General features: G+C 41.7%; 1 protein-coding gene across 1 annotated transcript in view; it reads right to left on the minus strand.

The window, feature by feature from the left end:
* The window catches only part of cntn6 (contactin 6), a gene marked incomplete at both ends in the record, with an annotated part of 89084 nt that overhangs the window by 36408 nt on the left and 34116 nt on the right, over positions 1–18560 (minus strand). The window contains 3 exons of the mRNA XM_080462045.1: positions 6248–6365; positions 12644–12816; positions 13394–13521. Coding sequence (XP_080318171.1) covers positions 6248–6365; positions 12644–12816; positions 13394–13521 — 419 coding nt within the window. The remainder of the gene's footprint in view (positions 1–6247; positions 6366–12643; positions 12817–13393; positions 13522–18560) is intronic.

Raw genomic sequence — 18560 nt, forward strand, 5'->3', positions numbered from 1 at the left:
AGGTCAGGGGATATAGACCACACCGAGCATGAGCCGCAAGAATAGGAGTCAACTAATCTGTCATGACTGGTAATTCATCTATGGCAGGCGTGTCAGACACCCAGCCCATGGGCCAAAACTGAGTCCAATCCAGCCTGCGGGATGACACTGCCATGTGGAAAACTTACAAAGACTCCAATTTTTCTGTGAAAGTAACTGAAGTTTGGAATCTACACAGTGTGAACTAGCTTAGTAGCAGTATTAGCGTCAAAGCCAGCAATGAAGGTGGATTTGTAAAAACATGCATGCCGTAGGCTGGTAAATACTGTAAATGTGTTTGTTCCTATTTGTATCAAAACACTGAAAATACTTGGAAATATTTCTATTTAAAGATTACTATTTGTATATTTCAGATCATATTGTTCCACTCAACTCTCTATGGAGGGAAAGTTGACTTGAAAAAAAACACCAAAAAACCTTTTCCCAAAGATATTAAGCCGTTGTTCCAACAATCACACGTCAGGAACTACAATGTATAGAGAGGCTGCTTGTACCAGCTGGAGGTAGACAGAATGAAGTGGCAGCTTGTCTGAGGAATTTTGACAAAGACTTAGTCTACATTTTCAAAAAATGACACAGTTCACACCAGATTGTTTTCAAAAAAATTTTCATTTACAAAAACCTGAATAAAAACTTTGTTAAGAGCTACAATGAGGATGCCAAACCTATAGGCGGCAGTGTAACGAGAAGCATAAAGCCTCTGCTTCTCGACATATGGAACGTTTGTGCAAGCGCTTGTTTGCATTTACAATTAAACGTAAAAACAAGCCCCGCTTTAACAGCATCCATTGTCATCACAGTAGCCAAGCTGTATACACAGGTCACACACAGAACATTTTCAGAGCATTTTCGGTGTTTGTTTACACGACAGCGGCGCTTAGAGCCAGTGAAAGCGCAAGTTTTTGAAAATTGCTCCCAAGTTGGAACTTTTTCAAAATGCTCCAACTTTATCTCTGTGCAAAACAGTGGAAAATGCAATTTTTCTGAAATGCTGCTACCGCATATGCACACCACTGCCATAGTAAATATTTTCTTCTGCACATGCTCAGTAGATGGACAACTACAACGGTTGCCTCCAGAGTGCCATGACTCCCAGTCCATGTTCTCCTGGGACTTTGTAGTTTTATAGTTGACAGTCACCATATTAGCAATCCAACATGTCTGTCTGTCCATGCAAATGTCTGTGTACAACCATTGTTAATGTTTAGAGCATGTTGTTTTCTGCACGCATGTGTGTGTGGTTTCATTACAAAAACAACCAACAACCGACAGCACCCACTAGTGGCCCTACATGAAAACTACATCATTTTCTGTGTTTCTGTGTAAACAAACATAGTTTTCAGAACATTGCCATGGAAACGTGAAACCTTTCTGAAACAAAAGGGCCAAAATTATGCTTATTTACTTGAAATGTTATGTAAACAGAGTCTTTACGGTTGAAGTTTATTTCAAGGCTCTAAATCTGAAGGTTGCAGGTTCATTCCCATTGATAAGTCAAAGTGTCTTTGAGCAAGACACTGAACCGCAACGCAATCCCAATGGATGAATTTGGCTTGGAACTGGGTCAATGTGTCTTACTATTCCCCTTCTATTTATTCCCCTTTCAGAAGGATTGTTACATTATAATGATGCAGGGGCTTGTGAGGAGTAAAAGAGTAAAGATAAGCAGGAGGTAATTTACATAAGATATTGTGACATTAAAATGGTCCGTGGACGTCAGCTAATCTGTCTGACCATCAGTTTACCTCACAGAAGGAAAACTTACCACAAACTTAACATTTTCGTCAGACTAATCACACAATCTCGACTTTCAAGAAATTTCAAGAGGCTTCTTGTGGCCAATGGCAATATAAGCATTAGAGCTTTACAAAGCTCAAAGGTTTAACTACAGAAGTAGCCTACTTATGAGTGTAGTTTATTGTTTCTGCTTGGTTGTTTGTTATAAAGCCAAAAGAGGAGTTTTAGGAATGTGTTTCTGTAATTTAATCATGTGGACCATGCTGTCCCGCAGGAGCTGGAAAGTAGCGTGAAAAGAAAGAGAAAAGGAGTACTTCTCCTGAAGGATTCTGCTTAACAAACCTCAACAAGTGGAAGAAAAGGAAGTAATAAAAACCACACCACGTTAATGATCAGGGATTTGGAAACACAAGGCAGGATTTTCAATTAGCATCTCTATAAAATTAGCAAGAGCAGTAACATGGGATCAAACAAACAAGCCGGGATTGGATAACTGACATGAGATTTCCTGCTAAGCCCTTGCAAATCTGCGGGAGCACCACGGCGCCCTCAGCGGGGTCTACCAACTACGGGGAAAAAGATCACTGCACATCAACAAAGCTTGGTTTTACAATAAGCATAGAAACAGAAAAACATCTTATGTAAAAGCTGCACAGCCCAGACGAGCTGCAGATTATTTTCATACTCTGTGAGAGCGGTCTGAACTTTTCCTCTGGGTTCATGATGAAGGACCATTGTGTGTAAGTGGATGTAACTGACCTTTTTTTAAATGAAACCACACACATGCTATAAACATTAACAATGGTGAGTACACAGACAGTCTGGACAGACGGGCAAGTTGGATTGTTATTATGCTGACTATCAACTATAAAACTACCAAGTCTCAGGAGAATATGGACTGGGAGTCATGGCACTCTGGAGGCAAATATTGTTGTTACTGTCCGTATTCAAAAAGTTGTATTTTCCCCTGTATTCCAGGAGATGGAGTCGGAGAGACTGAGCGTTTTTGAAAAGTTGCATTTTTCCCTGTTTACACGAAGACAGAGCATTTTCCAAAAGTTGCATCTTCCTCCATTTCCACAGAGATGGAGTGTTTCTGAAAAGTTGCACATCCCTTCCCATCCCCAGTCCCCCCGTCCCCCCATTCACATGCATATGGAGCATTTTCAAAAAGTTCCACCATAGGAGCCATTTTCAAAATGTTTTAAGTGGCTCCAACCACCATTGTTGCGTAAAGGATGCCCAAAACATAATAAAAATTTTCCATTTACACTTTAGCATCTCTACAATTCAATGAGGCCAGTAACATGAGATCAAACAAACATTCCGGGATTGGATAACTGACATGAGATTTCCTGCTAAGTCTTTGAAAATCTGCAGGAGCACCACAGGGCTCTCAGCGGGGACGAACAACTACGAGAAAAAAGATCATTAAACATCAACAGTGCTTGATTTAAGATTAAGAATATAAACATACAAACATTGCAAGTAACAGCTGCAGACTATTGTCCTTCTGGGTGAGACTTCCTCTGTTGTCATGTCGGACCATTGTGCGAAAGTGGATGTGATTGGGACTGACTCACTGTGAAGACATTTGTTATAAAGTGGGACTGATTGAAGGCGCAATCCCGCCCACACATTCATATCCCCAAGACCTTTGTAGTGTCTGATGCCTGAATGAAATAGGGGGATAGTATAATGTTCTGAGGGATTCTGTACGAAACACGTAACCATCTTTTCAACTGCCAATCAAACACACTTGTCATAACTGTAATCAGTATGTATTACAAATTGCACGCTACTTTTCATAAAAGTAAGCATGAATCAGATGAATGGATAATTTGCAACATGGATGGTCAAACAGTAAGTGTTTACAGTACTCGTTTCAGCTCAGTTTCATGACCATTTACTAAAGGGACGGTAACACCTGCAACTCTGGAACTCATATCTTTGCTAAATTCCGGATTGTGGAAAAACCTACATGAAGACGATGATCTGCTTCAAAAGATTGTTTGCCCATAGCTGGAGGCGAGATTCTCCCAGGAGGAAAGACTTGACTGGATCAGGTGGTTTTGGCTGTGACTTGCTTCAACAGGAACGGACAGACTAATAGTGGAATGGAGGTTTGGTGTGTATATTAATACAGATTCTTGGTTATCATACCAAGGTTGTGCTTTTCTCCTTCGCCCCTTCCTCTGGTCTGTGTCTTGGAGTGGCATCAGCCATTTTTTGTTAATTTGCATGTCTTTTTGTGATGTGGTAAAATAGAATATATATACAGAGAGAGAGAACATGGCCTGGGAGTCATGACACTGGAGGCAAGCATTTTCCCTATGGTGCATCTACTCCTACATGAGCAGAACTTTTTACTACGGCTGTGGTTGCACGCGGGGTAGCAGTGTTGAAGAAAAGTTACTCTATCCCACATTTACGAAGAACATTGGAGCGTCTTAAAAAAACTGCATTTTCTCCTGTTTACATGAAGTCAGAGTGTTTTCGAAAAAGTTGGAATGTAAACAAGGCCTCAGTCATTTCACCTTGACCATGGTAAAATGAGCAATACCAGATATTACAGTCTGTATTAGAGTTAGGTGGATGGATATGATACGGTGACCGAACGTCTTCTTTCGCCTACAAGTCTTGATCAGGGTGTCCATTTCTTTAAGAAGGAATTCATAAGAATGTCCAGTTCTCATCGTTTTTCAATGGTCTGTTAAACATCTATTTAAATTCACTGATGTGAACAAGACAACACTGTTTTTCATGGCATAAGCTAGAAAAATTAGGTTTTATTCAACAAAAAATATCTCATTTGATTTTATGGGCAACAATGTTGGTTTGCCTGTATGTTAAATGTTTGGAGGCAAAATAAAAAGCTATAATAAAATAGCCAAATGGAAAAGAAAGGCCTATATGACTAGACATAGACGAAACCAAAAGAATGTGTCCAAATGGCTGAAAGTAGTAAAACAGTAGAAAATAGGGGTGAGGGGGCTTTTTACTAATAAAGAATCCAGACCCCCTACAAAGATAACATCACAGTCGTTCACAACTAACAACCGAGTCAGGGAGCATTGCAACCTACTCCAAATCACAGCAGTGGTTCTATACTTTTCCACCTGAACCTACGAGTGGCTGAAAATGAAAACAATGTTGTTTTCAGCGTGTCTGCCATCTCCGTGCAAACGGACATCGCTTTCAAAACGTCTCTGTGTTAACGTAAAACCTTTCTGATACGAAAGCGCAAAAACTATGCGGTTCACTTGACACTTTGCCATGTAAATGGGGCCCAATGCAAAGGTACCAATTTAATTAACTACAAGCACATTACCTCCAAAAGGAGTGGCTATAAAGGAACACGTTTGAAACTCATTTCTTTCAACAATGCTACCTCGGGCACGTGTACAGCAATCTACCAGGATGTAAAGTCATTTGGAAAACTGAATAAATACCTTGTTACACGATGGAGCCTAAACGACCTAAAATCCAGGACAAAAGTATTCACAGTTCAGGTGTTTTGGTATAAAATCACTACATGTGGTAGGCCTTGGTCAAACAGAGTCCAAACAATGGCCAGGTGGAAGGATATGGCCGAATTTTAATAGTAGTCCCACAGTGCTGCCCTGTTTGATCCGGACCAGAGTTCTTTTCAGGGAAAAAAACGTTTCACTTGGGCGACGTGAAACCTTCCACGAACTCTGAACTGGATCTAGCAAGCGATCTCTGGTCCCCTTGAAATGCTAGGCCTCGGTTTGTTTCCAAGCGATCTTTCTAGCGGGCAGGGTGAGAGGAACGGGGGTTGAGGTAGTGTGAAATGCATTCTGGGTAGGAAACAAACAAAGCCAACTGTTCATATCAGAAGAATCAAATGCGGAAAGAAAAAGTTGGAAAATATCTCGTGGGCAGACGTGAAGTAGCGAGGAAGGTGCTAGTTGATATCTGGTTTGAGGACTACATATTGCGGTTGTTTGCGGCTACCCATTAGCCACAAGCTAATTAGCCTAGCCATCACAGGCTAAAGTGGCGGGGCTTCTGCTTTCGGTCTGGACCAATCAATGAGACGTGTTTCTTCTTTACTTCCTCTCTGGTCAGTGTTTGTTTCGGGTGACAGCGCCGCCAAATGAGCAGCTGTTGTAATTGCACAACATTTTTCAGGAGGTTTGATTCGGCCTCAAAGGTCAATGTGAACACCACCCAAACCAAATAAAGGTGTGAAACCCCTCCCCAGAGTCCCGGATGTTTCGAATGTAAAAGGCCCACGAGATTTACCCGACCAGAATATCTCCGACCCCAAAGGGAGGAGCCAGGCACAAGTGAGCCGAAGACCCAGAATTGACTGCATATGACCAAATAGTATCGTCGACTGAAGGTAGTCAAAACGATGAGGAGATAAAAGCATTAGAATCCTGTAAAAGACAAATAGAGTGCAACGCAATGACATACACTTTAGGTAAGGCGGAAACGGCCATACCTCTGACGATCAGGTCTGCTGCTGCTGAAACTGTGTCCACTTCAGTGTGAACCATACACACATATTTCCCAGAATGCTTCAGCTGAATGTTCCTCACCATCAGGTCACCTGCAAACCCCTATTGACACAAACAGACAAAAAACAATGTTAGCGGGGAAGGAAAACGGCAAAAGAAGCAAAGCCAATGCTAAAAAGAATAAAACTCAGAAGTATGAGCGTGTTAAATGTCTTTCTCAGTTATGTGGTGGAAAACCTCCACAAAAGAAAAATTCACCACAGGAAATGAATAAAAATGACTCGACAGTCTAGCAAAACAAATTAATTCAGCTTTACGATGCAGGGAGGGCTACACAAAAGTGACTTGTTTTGAAGCAGGTTTTTTTTTTCTCCCTCTTTTTTGGATCAGTGTTTGTTGTGTTTACACTTTACCCTTACAGCTTGGATGAATGGCTGCAGCACCCACACAGACGCAGCTTTTTCAGAAGGTTTTTTCTTTTTTTTCATTTCTTTCTTCTCCTTTTCCCAGAAAAATAGAGCTATTCCCTTTGTTCAAAAGAGGAAGTTAAACAGCTGTTGTGATTATGCTCACTGTGGAAATGTCAGCGTTGTAAAGCAGCTTCAGAGAGCCTGGTGCGCTTAACCAGAGGGAGCATGAATCTCGTAATCACAAAAAATTTGGAGTCCCTTTGTTCGGAGAGAAATTGATTGATTGGCTCATGCGGGTGAGATCAGCTCCGGGCGGCAGAAATGTCATCCCTGTTTACAGGCTCTCCCCTCACACACACGGCACACAGCAACATCTGCCGGCACCGCTAAATTAAGTGTGCACAGCTTCCGACATGCAAGCTTCCAAAACCACCAAAAGACCACCAGCTTATTTGCTTCTGCAGCTCATGTTCCTGTTCAATACACCGACGCCCCGTTTACACGACGATGTTTCGAGTGAAAACACCAAATTTCTGTGTTCTCTTTCAGAAAACGTTCACGTTTACAAGGCAGCGTTTTAAAAAAAAAAAACCCGGTTTAGACCAAAATGGCAGAAATTCTGAAAGTGATGTAGTTAGCATGCTAGGCTAAAGAACAATACGCTATAAACTTTAGGAAATGGAAGTACACAGACACTCGTATGGACAGACAATGAAGTTGGATTGTTATTACAAGTGACTGTTAACTTTAAAAATACCAAGTCCCAGGAGAATGTGGAGTCATGACACTCTGGAGGCAAACATTGTTGTTATTGTTTATCTCGTGAGCATGTACAGCATGTACAGACGAACTGGTTACTAGAGCCGTGGTGTCCATTAGCAGTCCCATCTTTTTCCAAAAAGTTGCATTTTCCTCCAGCGACATGACGCTCGGTGCATCAAAGAATCGCTTCAAACCGCTCATTGCTCGTGTTTATTTTGCGGCCATTAAGAGCAGTCTGGCACAAAGACGGGTCATGACGCTGTGCATTTTAGCTTCGGGTACAAGCAAGCTGACTATCGCGGCGAGCTACATGCTAGCGTTCTGCACGACGTCATCCAGATTATCGGAGGTGTTCAAAGCGTTCCGAAGCATTGTTGTTTTAACGGGGCCCGAAATTAGAACAGCTTGTTTCACAGAGAGGATGAACTCCAGAGCAGCCTTACAATTTCTTTTTTTTGTTGTTGTTGTTTAACTGAAACACATAAAATCATCCTCAAAGGGAATTTGTATAACCTTGTCAGGTAAAATATTCAGAAACAGCAGGTTTTCCAAAATGCGGAACTGTTACTTTTGCATGCTGGATCATGTTTAGGTGGTCCAGTATTTATTGGACTTACTTATTGCCTGCTCTCAGTTCCGAGCTTCAGTTTGTAGTCCCAGTACCAATAATTTCAGAATTTTTATTTTGTATTTTTTTTGCTTGACTGGATGTTAACAGTCTGTGAAGAGGGGAAGAAAGGCAGAGCAGTTGGTTAAAGCCTCTGAACCCAACAGCTATTAGCTAGCTTTCTATTAATTTTTCTCCTAAGTTGAATATACTCATATGCAGGAATCTGTGAAGATTAACTGAGAGGTCACCTGGAACTCAAACACCTAAGCTCGGCAACCTAGATTAACAGACTCCAAACAACAACTGGTAAACATTAGAGAAGGTCTTGGCCCGATCGTTTGTTATCCGAACAACCCCTGTCTACACCACAATAACGGCCATTACCCCCTGAGGCCAAATTGTCATCAGACCAGTAGCTGCTGGGTTCATGAGTAACTGTTCCAGCTTTCCAGATGGCCATGCTATTTGTTCACCAGCGAGAATACTGATGGGTAAATTACTGTTTGTCACAGCCTTTTTAATTGCAGCATGCCATGTTGTATTGTTGCGTGTCATCTGACACATCTGTTGATAGCTGGGAGTGTGCACACCCAAAGAAATACACACTAAAAAGTCCAGATACAGTCACTCCTCAACACACTATCTTGTAAAGTAACAGCTTTTGTTGAGAGTCGATGCATGCCAGTGCTGGATAGTAACCATGCAGTAATACGTCAAAACAAAAACATTTGCTGTTGGTTTAACATGCAAAACTCCCCCTGAAGTCACATATTCATACTTCTACATTGCTTTTCTTTTTTTACTTATGAAAAGATAAAGAACATAATTTGGAATTGGAGAACTTTCCAGGTTTGCTGTTTTGGCTGTTCTGCTTTCAATCTTTGTGCTGAAGCTAACATAACTTACTTCTGGCTTTCAGGCCCTGTTTGTAATGTTTTCGAGTAAAAATGCAATACTTTTGTTGAATGTACTGTTTACAACAGTGATCAGAGCCTCTGAAAATGCAACTTTTTCAAAATGGCTTCCAGGGTGGAACTTTTTGAACACGCTCAGGCTCTGCCTCTTTGTCTCCATGTAGACAGCAGACTATTCTCAATTTTACTGAAACGCCGTTACTGAGCATGTGCACCACAGCTGCAGTAAATAGTTCTTCTGCACGTGCTCAGTAGATGGACAATAACAAAGTTTGCTCCGAGAGTGGCATGACTCCTAGTATACCATGACAACGAATTCGAGTGTATCCGCAAAACTGCCTTCACTTTTGGGGGGTCCGTTTACATGGCACCAGTGTGCGGATCCACTGTATCCACAAAGTTTTTATATCGGCTCCCAAGGTGGAAAGGTTCTTTCACGGCCGCTATTCCCTCCTGCAGAGACTGCCGGAAGCTACTGAGCCTGTTACTGCGCATGCACATCTCTCCCCCTCCCTCCGGCTCATCCAGTTGTAAACAAACATGGCGGCCGCGTAGTGGTACGACTCACGGTCCGTATTCTAGTTTTATCGTCCATGTCAGTAGTTTAATAGTTGAGACTCACCCCTGATAGCAGCCGATGCGTCATCAGTCCATACTGATGTCGAGTTCTCTCCATTTTCTTCACGTTTTTTTCAAAAATGTATTTCTAAATGTATTTATTTTTCTTCACGTTTATAGTGTATTGTTCTCTGCACACACGTCTATGTAGTTTCATTACAAAATCAAGCAACAGCGCCGTCCTGTGGCCCGGTATACTAACTACAGTCGTGGCCAAATGTTTTGAGAATGACACAAATATTATATTTTCACAAAGTCTGCTGCTTCAGTTTTTATGATGCCAATTTGCATATACTCCAGAATGTTATGAGGAGTGATCAGTTCAACTGCAATTAATTGCAAAGTCCCTCTTGAAAATGAACTTTATCCCTAAAAAAACATTTCCACTGCATTTCAGCCCTGCCACAAAAAGACCAGCTCACATCCGTTCAATGATTCCTCAGTTAACACACGTGTGGGTGTTGATCAATCTGTCATGATTGAGTTAGAATAACAGACTGGACACTTTAAAAGGAGGATGGTGCTTGACATCGTTGTTCCTCTTCTGTTAACCATGGTTACCTGCACGGAAACACGTGCGGTCATCATTGCATTGCACAAAAAGGACCTAACAGGGAAGTTTATAGCAGCTAGTTTGATTGCACCTCAGTCTACCATCTATCGGATTATCAAGAACTTCAAGGAGAGAGGTTCAGTTGTTGCCAAACAGGCTCCAGAGTGCCATAGAAAGTCCAGCAAGCGCCAGGACCGTCTCCTGAAGTTGTTTCAGCTGGTGCCAAGAAGGGCAGCAAAGAAGCCACTTCTCTCCAGAAAAAACATCAGGGACAGACTGATATCCTGCAAAAGGTACAGGGGTTGGACTGCTGAGTACTGGCGTAAAGTCATTTTCTCTGATGAATCCCCTTTCCAATCGTTTGGGGCGTCTGGAAAAAGCTTGTTCGGAGAAGACGAGGTGAGCGCTACCATCAGTCCTGTATCATGTCAACAGTACAGCATCCTGAGACCATTCATATGTGAGATTGCTTCTCAGTCAAGGGTTGGGTTCTCTCACGATCTTGCCTAAAAACCCAGCCATGAATAAGTAATGGGACCAGAACGTCCTCCGAGAGCAACTTGTCCAAACCATCCAAGAGCAGTTTGGTAATGAACAATGCCTTTTCCAGCATGATGGCGCACCTTGCCATAAAGCAAAAGTAATAACTAAATGGCTCAGTGAACAAAACATAAAGATTTTGGGTCCATGACCAGGAAACTCCCCAGACCGTAATCCTTTTGAGAACTGGTCAATCCTCAAGAGGCGGGTGGACAAACAAAAACCCACAAATTCTGACAAACTCCAAGCACTGATTATGCAAGAATGGACTGCCATCAGTCAGGATTTGGTCCAAAAGTTGATTGACAGCATGCCAGGTACAACTGCAGAGGTCTTGAAAAAGAAGGCTCAACACTGCAAATATTGACTTGTTGCATGAACTCAGTGTAATTGTCAATCAAAGCTTTTGATACTTATGAAATGCTTGTAATTATATTTCAGTGTACCATAGAAACATCTGACAAAAATACCTAAAAACCCTGAAGCAGCAGACCCGGTGTAAATGTAATATTTATGTCATTCTCAAAGCTTTTGGCCACGACTGTACATCATTGTCTCTGTGTCCACTGCTGCAGTGTAAACACACTCCTTCTTTTTTTAACAGATTAGGTGTTGTCACGTGAGACGTTGTCATGTAAACGGGGCCTAAGCTTCTGTAGGTTTACAGTGCTGGGAGATCTTCTCCATACATTCACTCAGCATAGCATGTAAATAACTCCATGTCTCTCTCCCATAATCTTTGCTCTCTCTCTCTCTCTCTCTCTCTCTCTCTCTCTCTCTCTCTCTCTCTCTCTCTCTCTCTCTCCCTCCCAGGTCTGCAGTGTGTGGAGTAGCTCCATGTCTGATGTCAACTTGTTTTTTTGCTGCTCTCTGTTTCTGTCCTATCCTTTTCTCTCTCACTGGTCCCGATGCAAGCAGAAATCCACCTCCTCTGAGTGTGGGTCTGCAGAGGCTTAAATTTATTTATTTTTTTCCTTTTCACTGTCAACAATGCTTGCTCAAGTGGGATTGTTGGGTTTTCTCTGTATTCTATTAGATGTAAAAACTATAATGAAACATTCATCCATCCATTTTCTCCCGCTTATCCGTTTCCGGGTGGCGGGGGTGACAGTCTGACCACTGTCACCCAGATCAGATTGCACCGATTAAGAACCTTCCTGCGGGTGGTGAGCCCACGGGAAGGTGGCGCCCGGCATATGATTCTTGTAATTTACTTTTTTGTTTGTAACTGTATGTTTTCCAACAGAAAAGCTCTGGTGAGCGATTCAAATCTTACAATTGACATATAATGTGGTTTTGTAAGATGTTTTCTCACAAAATGAAAAGCAAAAACTGTGTATGTGCAAGTGCAATTTTAATCGAGTTAAGGAAAGCGCCCAGAGCTTATATTGCTGATGATCGAACTCTACAGCCTTACACAAACCAGAAGAAGCTTCTATCTAAAATTGAAAACCCGTCTGAACCTCTGCCTCTCAGGTTAGGCATGTTGTCCTTATTTGTGTTTCGCAAGTTACTTACAGATACAATTGACCTCTTTAAGAAGTAATTTTTTCAGTTACAGTAAATAAAAATCAACTACTCAGATGAGTAATTCATTACTTGAATTGTCTTTATTAAGATAGGCCTGTTTCAATCGAACTGAAATGATAAAATGCAATCACACGGTAGTTCTACTGCCTGAGGCTCGGCCTCTCACAAAAAGCTCCTTAGCTTCCCAGGTGTCCCATTTCACATGAGCATCCTCATTATGTCTTTATAATTACTTTTTTAACGGATATGGGAATAAAAATGATGACCATCACCATTAATAATTGAACATTTCTAAGTACTAATAAGTCTGATCTCTTTACTATTCTCCATAACATAGGGAAGGTTGAATGTCTAGTATGTTGTTACGGTATTTAAAAAAAAAAGTTCCCTTTAAATCGGCCACAAATCATCCACCCCTCGTGTTAGCGTCTCGGAGCACGTACCCCTCCAATCATCTCGAAGTGCTCCTGCCTGCTGAAATCAATGGCTTTCCCGTTGAAGAACCACTTGAAGACGGGGCTCAGCGTTGAGTCGCTGGACACCTCGCAGGGCAGCACCAGACTCTGTCCCACGCTGGCGTCCAGACTCAGGGGCGGCACAGTGATCCTGGTGGGCTCTGTGATAGCAGCCAAAGAAATAAAGGACAAGATTCGTTTATTACTGTATCGGAACGACGCAAAGTGAAATGAGGACGGTCGTAAAGCTTCATCTGCCCGGTGTCGTCAGACAGATCCTCGTCTCTCAGTGTAATTAAGCGCCTTTAAATAACTTCACTTAGGAAGCGCGTGCTCGCCATAACTCAGCGATGAATAATTGAGCAGACTGCAATCACAATGTTAAGCTGGAAGAAATACAAAAAGGCCTCTCTGCAAAATCCTTGTCATCTAAAAACCCAAATGTGAAAGTGTTACAGGAGCGGTTGCTTTCACTCCTCCAAATTTAATGAAAATATTCTTGGCTCACAGCTGTGGATGGCTGTGGTGTGCCCCTCTCTGCCACAGCGACAATAACTCACAGCTGACAAAAGCATGGATGACTTATACGTCTGTCAAAGCGGCGGGAACATAAAACGGCCATATATATCATTATCAATTTCATGGTTGAGCGCCTGTTTTTTCCCCCTTAACAAAAACTTGAAACCCTCGGCTAGGAGCTGTGCTAGTGTGACCAAAAAGAGAAAGAAGAAGGAATACCTTTCACCACCAGCGTTCCGGCGCTGCTCGACGTTCCAAACTGGTTCCTGGCCACGCACGTGTACCTGCCGGCGTCGGATTTGGAGATGTTGGCGATCCGCAGCGTCCCGTCGCCCATGATGATCCGTCTGCGGAGAAACCACAAAGTAACAGACTGTTCCATTAATTGTTCGCTCATCAACTGTTGATTGAATAAAACCGAGGATGGGGATCAAATTAACTTCATTTCTACCAGCCATTCGAACCGTCTTCATCCTCCCCGACCGCAGTTTATTTCATTTTGAAATGGAGGCTTCAGAATCTATTCTAAAAATCTATTTCCACGCTTCAGAAGACAACAATTATCTTAACTGAAGCAGAACAGATTTGCTGTAGGGTCAGTGTAGTATCAACAGCACAATGGCTTAAATGCACATATTAATTGGACACACAACAGGCCGGCAGGGGCGGGCAGGGACGAAAATGATCGGGGGTGGGGGGACGGTCTGAAAGGGATCCTCACCTGCAGCCTTATCGCACCATAACACGGGGAGATGGTATCAATGTGTGAAAAGTCATAACATGGAGATATGCGAATAGAGGACGTACACTCTGGGGAGAAAATGTCAGGCCAGCAGGGGAAATATTGTGACTCATAACAACAGTCGCACAGAGGGAAGATGACCTTGTTGTAGGTGTTCTACGGCTGGAGACTCAGGTTGTTGAAAGACCTCAGTTTTTCCGGTGAAAGAGGAAGAAACCCCCCCACTCATTAACCTGGGACCAACTAACTCACGCCAAATAGTAAATTATGAATCAATGTCAAAACTCCTGTTGTTTATCACATTATATTCTGTTGTTGTTAATGTTTGTTTGGATTCATTAGCAATACAAATGAAGTCATATTCTTTGAAGTGGAAATATTTAATGAGATTAAAATACACTTAACCCTTTATGTCACTGCAGCTCTTTTCTCGTTTCTATAAAACTAACTTTTCTGACAAAACTTTTTTTTTTTTGCACTTCAATATGACCATGTAGTGCTGGGGTGTCAAACACATTTGGCCCAGTTTCCTCTGGAGTGGGCTGGACTGGTAAAATAGTGCCATAATGACCTATGACCTATAACTTGAAACCTATTTTTATTTGTTCTGACACAGAGCATACCTGAAGAAAATGTCACAAAACCAAACAATTACTCTGGAAAATTATTACAATGTCAACATAAAGCCAATTCCAACAATGCAAAATACAGTGAAATGTCACAAAAACTTCTCCTATAACTGTTGCATTATGGATGGATGGATGGATGGATGGATGGATGGATGGATGGATGTTACTTCAGAGAACAATGTAAAATAGAGCCTTTGCAACCATTTGTAGTAATATAAATGTTGTGTATTTCTGCACTTAAGTTGGAAAGCATTTTGTAACTAGATGAGGTCAGAATTGGAAATAACACCAAGAATCCATTATTATGAGGAAAAAGCTGAACCCACGCAGCATCGTTCAGGGGTTTTATAGCAATAATTGGGATCAATGGAGCAGTGGTACTCTTTACTGCAGATTTGATGACCCAGTCATTATAATTACTGGAAAACACATGATATACTTTTAATGACATAATGATCACGCATTTCTTTCAACTCTATGACCCAAATTTAAAACCTTGCTGCACATAGTTGTGCAGTGTAAAATATACGCATCTTATTCAGTTGTGACGTTTTTCTTAATTGGGATGCAAACTTAAAGTAATAGATGTGAATGCCACATATTCAGATGAAATCATAGGCAACAAGAGAAAAGTGCAATGAGCTGCTCTTAAAGGAACGGACTTTAATGAAAAAAACTGGATTTCATTAAGTCTTTTCCATTCGAGCCTGGGAAAGTGATTTTGGCTCCTCGGCTGTGAACAGGCAAGTCAGTAAGCATGTAAACACATGCATAAACGAGGCCGGTAATGCTCTCCTGTTGTGACCTTTGGATTTAGAAAATCAAACAAAAAAGCTGCGAGCAGCCAGCTCCCAAATTCAAACAATTTCATATCGGCTCCCCAAGAATAAATATGTATTCACTCGGGCCAAGCTGAGACGCAGAGAGCATGTCTGACACAGGGTGCTTTGCGCTGATTTATTGACAAAAATCTCAAACGCTGAGTGATGGAGGCACGCTGAGAACATGACCTGAGGGGCAATGAGCTGCAAAACAAATAGAAACGTAAAGAACTATCTGCTTTGTAGCTCAACTCCGTTCCAAACAGTGAGTTTCTTGTCCGAATGTGCTGCCTGGGTAATGCCTGGGCATATTATTATTTCTTTTTTTCAACCTTTCTTTTCTCAAAAACTGAGCCTCAAGGAAAAATATGATACAAAATCAATCTCATTGATCACATGTTGAGTCTCTGGTGAGAAAGTCTATGGAAATGTGACTGGGTTATCGATCAGAGCCAAAATGCAGGAGAGAAGGGAAAAGTCAACGCAGGTTCCCAGTATGATAATCAAAGGTCCATTATGTAATGTTTTGAACTTAAAACATCTGATCAATAACCTACAACATTTTGATTAAATACTACGCGTCTAGTGGATCAGGAAAGAGATCTTACAGAGTCCAATGCTGTCAGATCAAATGGCTTCAGCCCCAGCAAACTTTAACAATGGTGGAACATCTTGAAGTGGGAGTAGGACTCTACAGTAGTTGTATATATATCAGTGGGGAGTACAAAGCCACTGTGTTGATTATTCGGTGTGAGCAGAAATATTTGCAGCTCAATGTGACAAAGACCAAGGAGATGGTGGTGGACGGGAGGAGGAACAGGATGCGTCCAGGGGGACATTGTGGATAAACTGGGACTCGGTAAGCAACACTGAAGCCCTCTCCAAGGAGGGCCAAAGCTTGGTCTTCCTCTGCTGATGAGGTTCTACAAATCCTCGATCTGCATTCCAGAGTGTATGAAGAGCAAAGGAACAAAAACTGAGAGGAAGGAGAAGATGATACACAACCACTGTGGAGGAGTTCATCTCTTCCAGCCGATGAACAATTCAAGGTTCAACGTCCATCATCGGGCCAGGACCTCCCCAAGATGTTTGAGGATCCAGCTTCCTTCTTCTCCAGACCTTCCGGCAGGATGTCTGGCAGTGGAGTTTGAAGTTTGCGTTGTATTTGAAAAAAAAAATTGAAATCCAGTATCTCACGGTCCACAACATGTCGTGATCTTTTGGCAACAAGCGAGCAGCTACTTTACTGCTAAAACCCCAAACTGGAAAAGACAGACTTCAACACGACATTGGCTTGCTGGTTTTAAATAACTACATTTATCAACAGATTATCTCTATTTTTCTTTTGTTATCTTCTCTGTCAATGGTTTGCTGGTAGATACAGGAAGTTCTAAACTCGTATTTTAGTTTAGATCTAGAATGTTTTTGTTGTGGTCAAATAAAAGGAAGCAAATTGAAAATCACTTCTTGGCTTTCTACAGTGAATGGACACTTCTTTCAATATTTCTACTGGATTAAGGCTTTATTGAAAAAGACATTTCTTATTTGCTATTATAGTAGACTTAACTGAAGTTCCCTCTCAATACACAAGTACCTCACTGCTAACATGCATTAAATTCCAGAACTTGAAATCCTTGAAGATTCTTCATTTGTGCATGAAGAAAAAGCTACACCCACGACAGTTAAGAATTTTATATGAATCTTCTATAGATTCCCACTTCCACTTTCATTTCAGTCGTGATAGGTTGAGGAAGGTCACAGTGGCACATGTGATTGCCTTGTGATTGCCATTCACCAAAGCAGAGCAACAAAGGTGTGTCTTTTTCCAGGGAGGCTTTGTTAGAACTTGAAATAATGAGAATTTTGGTGTTTCATTTAGGATCGAGAGATTCATTTGGAGCAATTAAAAAAAGGGCATCATTGTTGTGTTTTCATTTCAGGAAATGTTTGCGTTTGCACAGCAACGTTCTGAAAACAATGTCCTTTTACACATAATCAACAGAAACACTGAAAACTATGTCATTTTTATGTTTGTTTTTGGAATGAAACCACACACACGCGCTCAGACAACAATATGCTGTAAACATTAACAATTGCAGACCACGTATTGTTGTATGGACATATGACGGAGTTGGATTGTCATTACAGCTCACTAAACTATAACCCCCAAATTCTATTGGCTGCGTTTCCACGGTGTTGCCCTGCGGAGCGCCGGTTCCCGAGATTACAAGATCACGGAGGAATCACACCAAAGCAGATACAGACAAAGACAAAACGCAGAGAAGTTCATTTTCTTGGCGGGCATTCATTCTTCAGCGACTTTAATGGCTTCTGCCCTGGGTAATGCACTGGACTGGGAGACATGACCCTCTGGAGGAAACATTGTTGTTATTGTCCATCTACTCACGCATGAACAGAAGAAGGACTCACTAAGGCTGTGGTGCGCACGTCACATGTCAATTTGGCATTTTCAGTTGAAAACTTTGTGTAAACGAGTCTTAAGAAGATGAATCAGGGATGTTTCAAATAAAACGCCTTCTGGGGTAAAAGTGTCTGAGAAAGATACCATCCTGCATGTTTTCAGTATTATTCTGTTCCAGCAAAGCTCCATAGCAAGAGACTCTTTAGAATCAGGTGTGTTGGTGCAGTGAATATAGAGGAGATATAAAAGCAGTGACTTCTTCTCAGTCGGTGATTTTTCCCTTAATTGAGCAACTTTGAGGTTTTTGGACACGAGACATTTAGAAGAATTTTGAAATACAACTTTCCTTGTCGTTATCACCCAGCCAGAGTGACATTTGAACAAGCTGACATTTTTACCTCTATCTAATCACAAGTTAGAGTAAATGACAGCCTCATTAAAAAGAAAAAAAAAGTCTTTAAAAACCGACATTGTTGAACTGTTCTAAATGTTCTCGAGTGCAGCTCTACCGAATCTGATGTGACAGAAATGAAGCACAACAATTACTGGGCCCATTGTAATCACGGCGGGACTGGGTGGCCTTTTGAGGGAAGGCGCCACACTCCACAACCTTTTAAAAAATGGCAGCAGGCTGCGCCTTAATAACAAATACAGCCGGGGCCCGTTACAGAGGCACCGGAGTGGAAAGGGTCAATGAGCCGTGCTAAATTACATAGAAACAGCATGGTTTGAGCGCCATTTGAGTTTGGACTTGAGATTTCATATATGGGAA

The sequence above is a fragment of the Lipophrys pholis genome (assembly GCF_963383615.2).
Source record: "Lipophrys pholis genome assembly, chromosome: 4".
NCBI lineage: Eukaryota > Metazoa > Chordata > Actinopteri > Blenniiformes > Blenniidae > Lipophrys > Lipophrys pholis.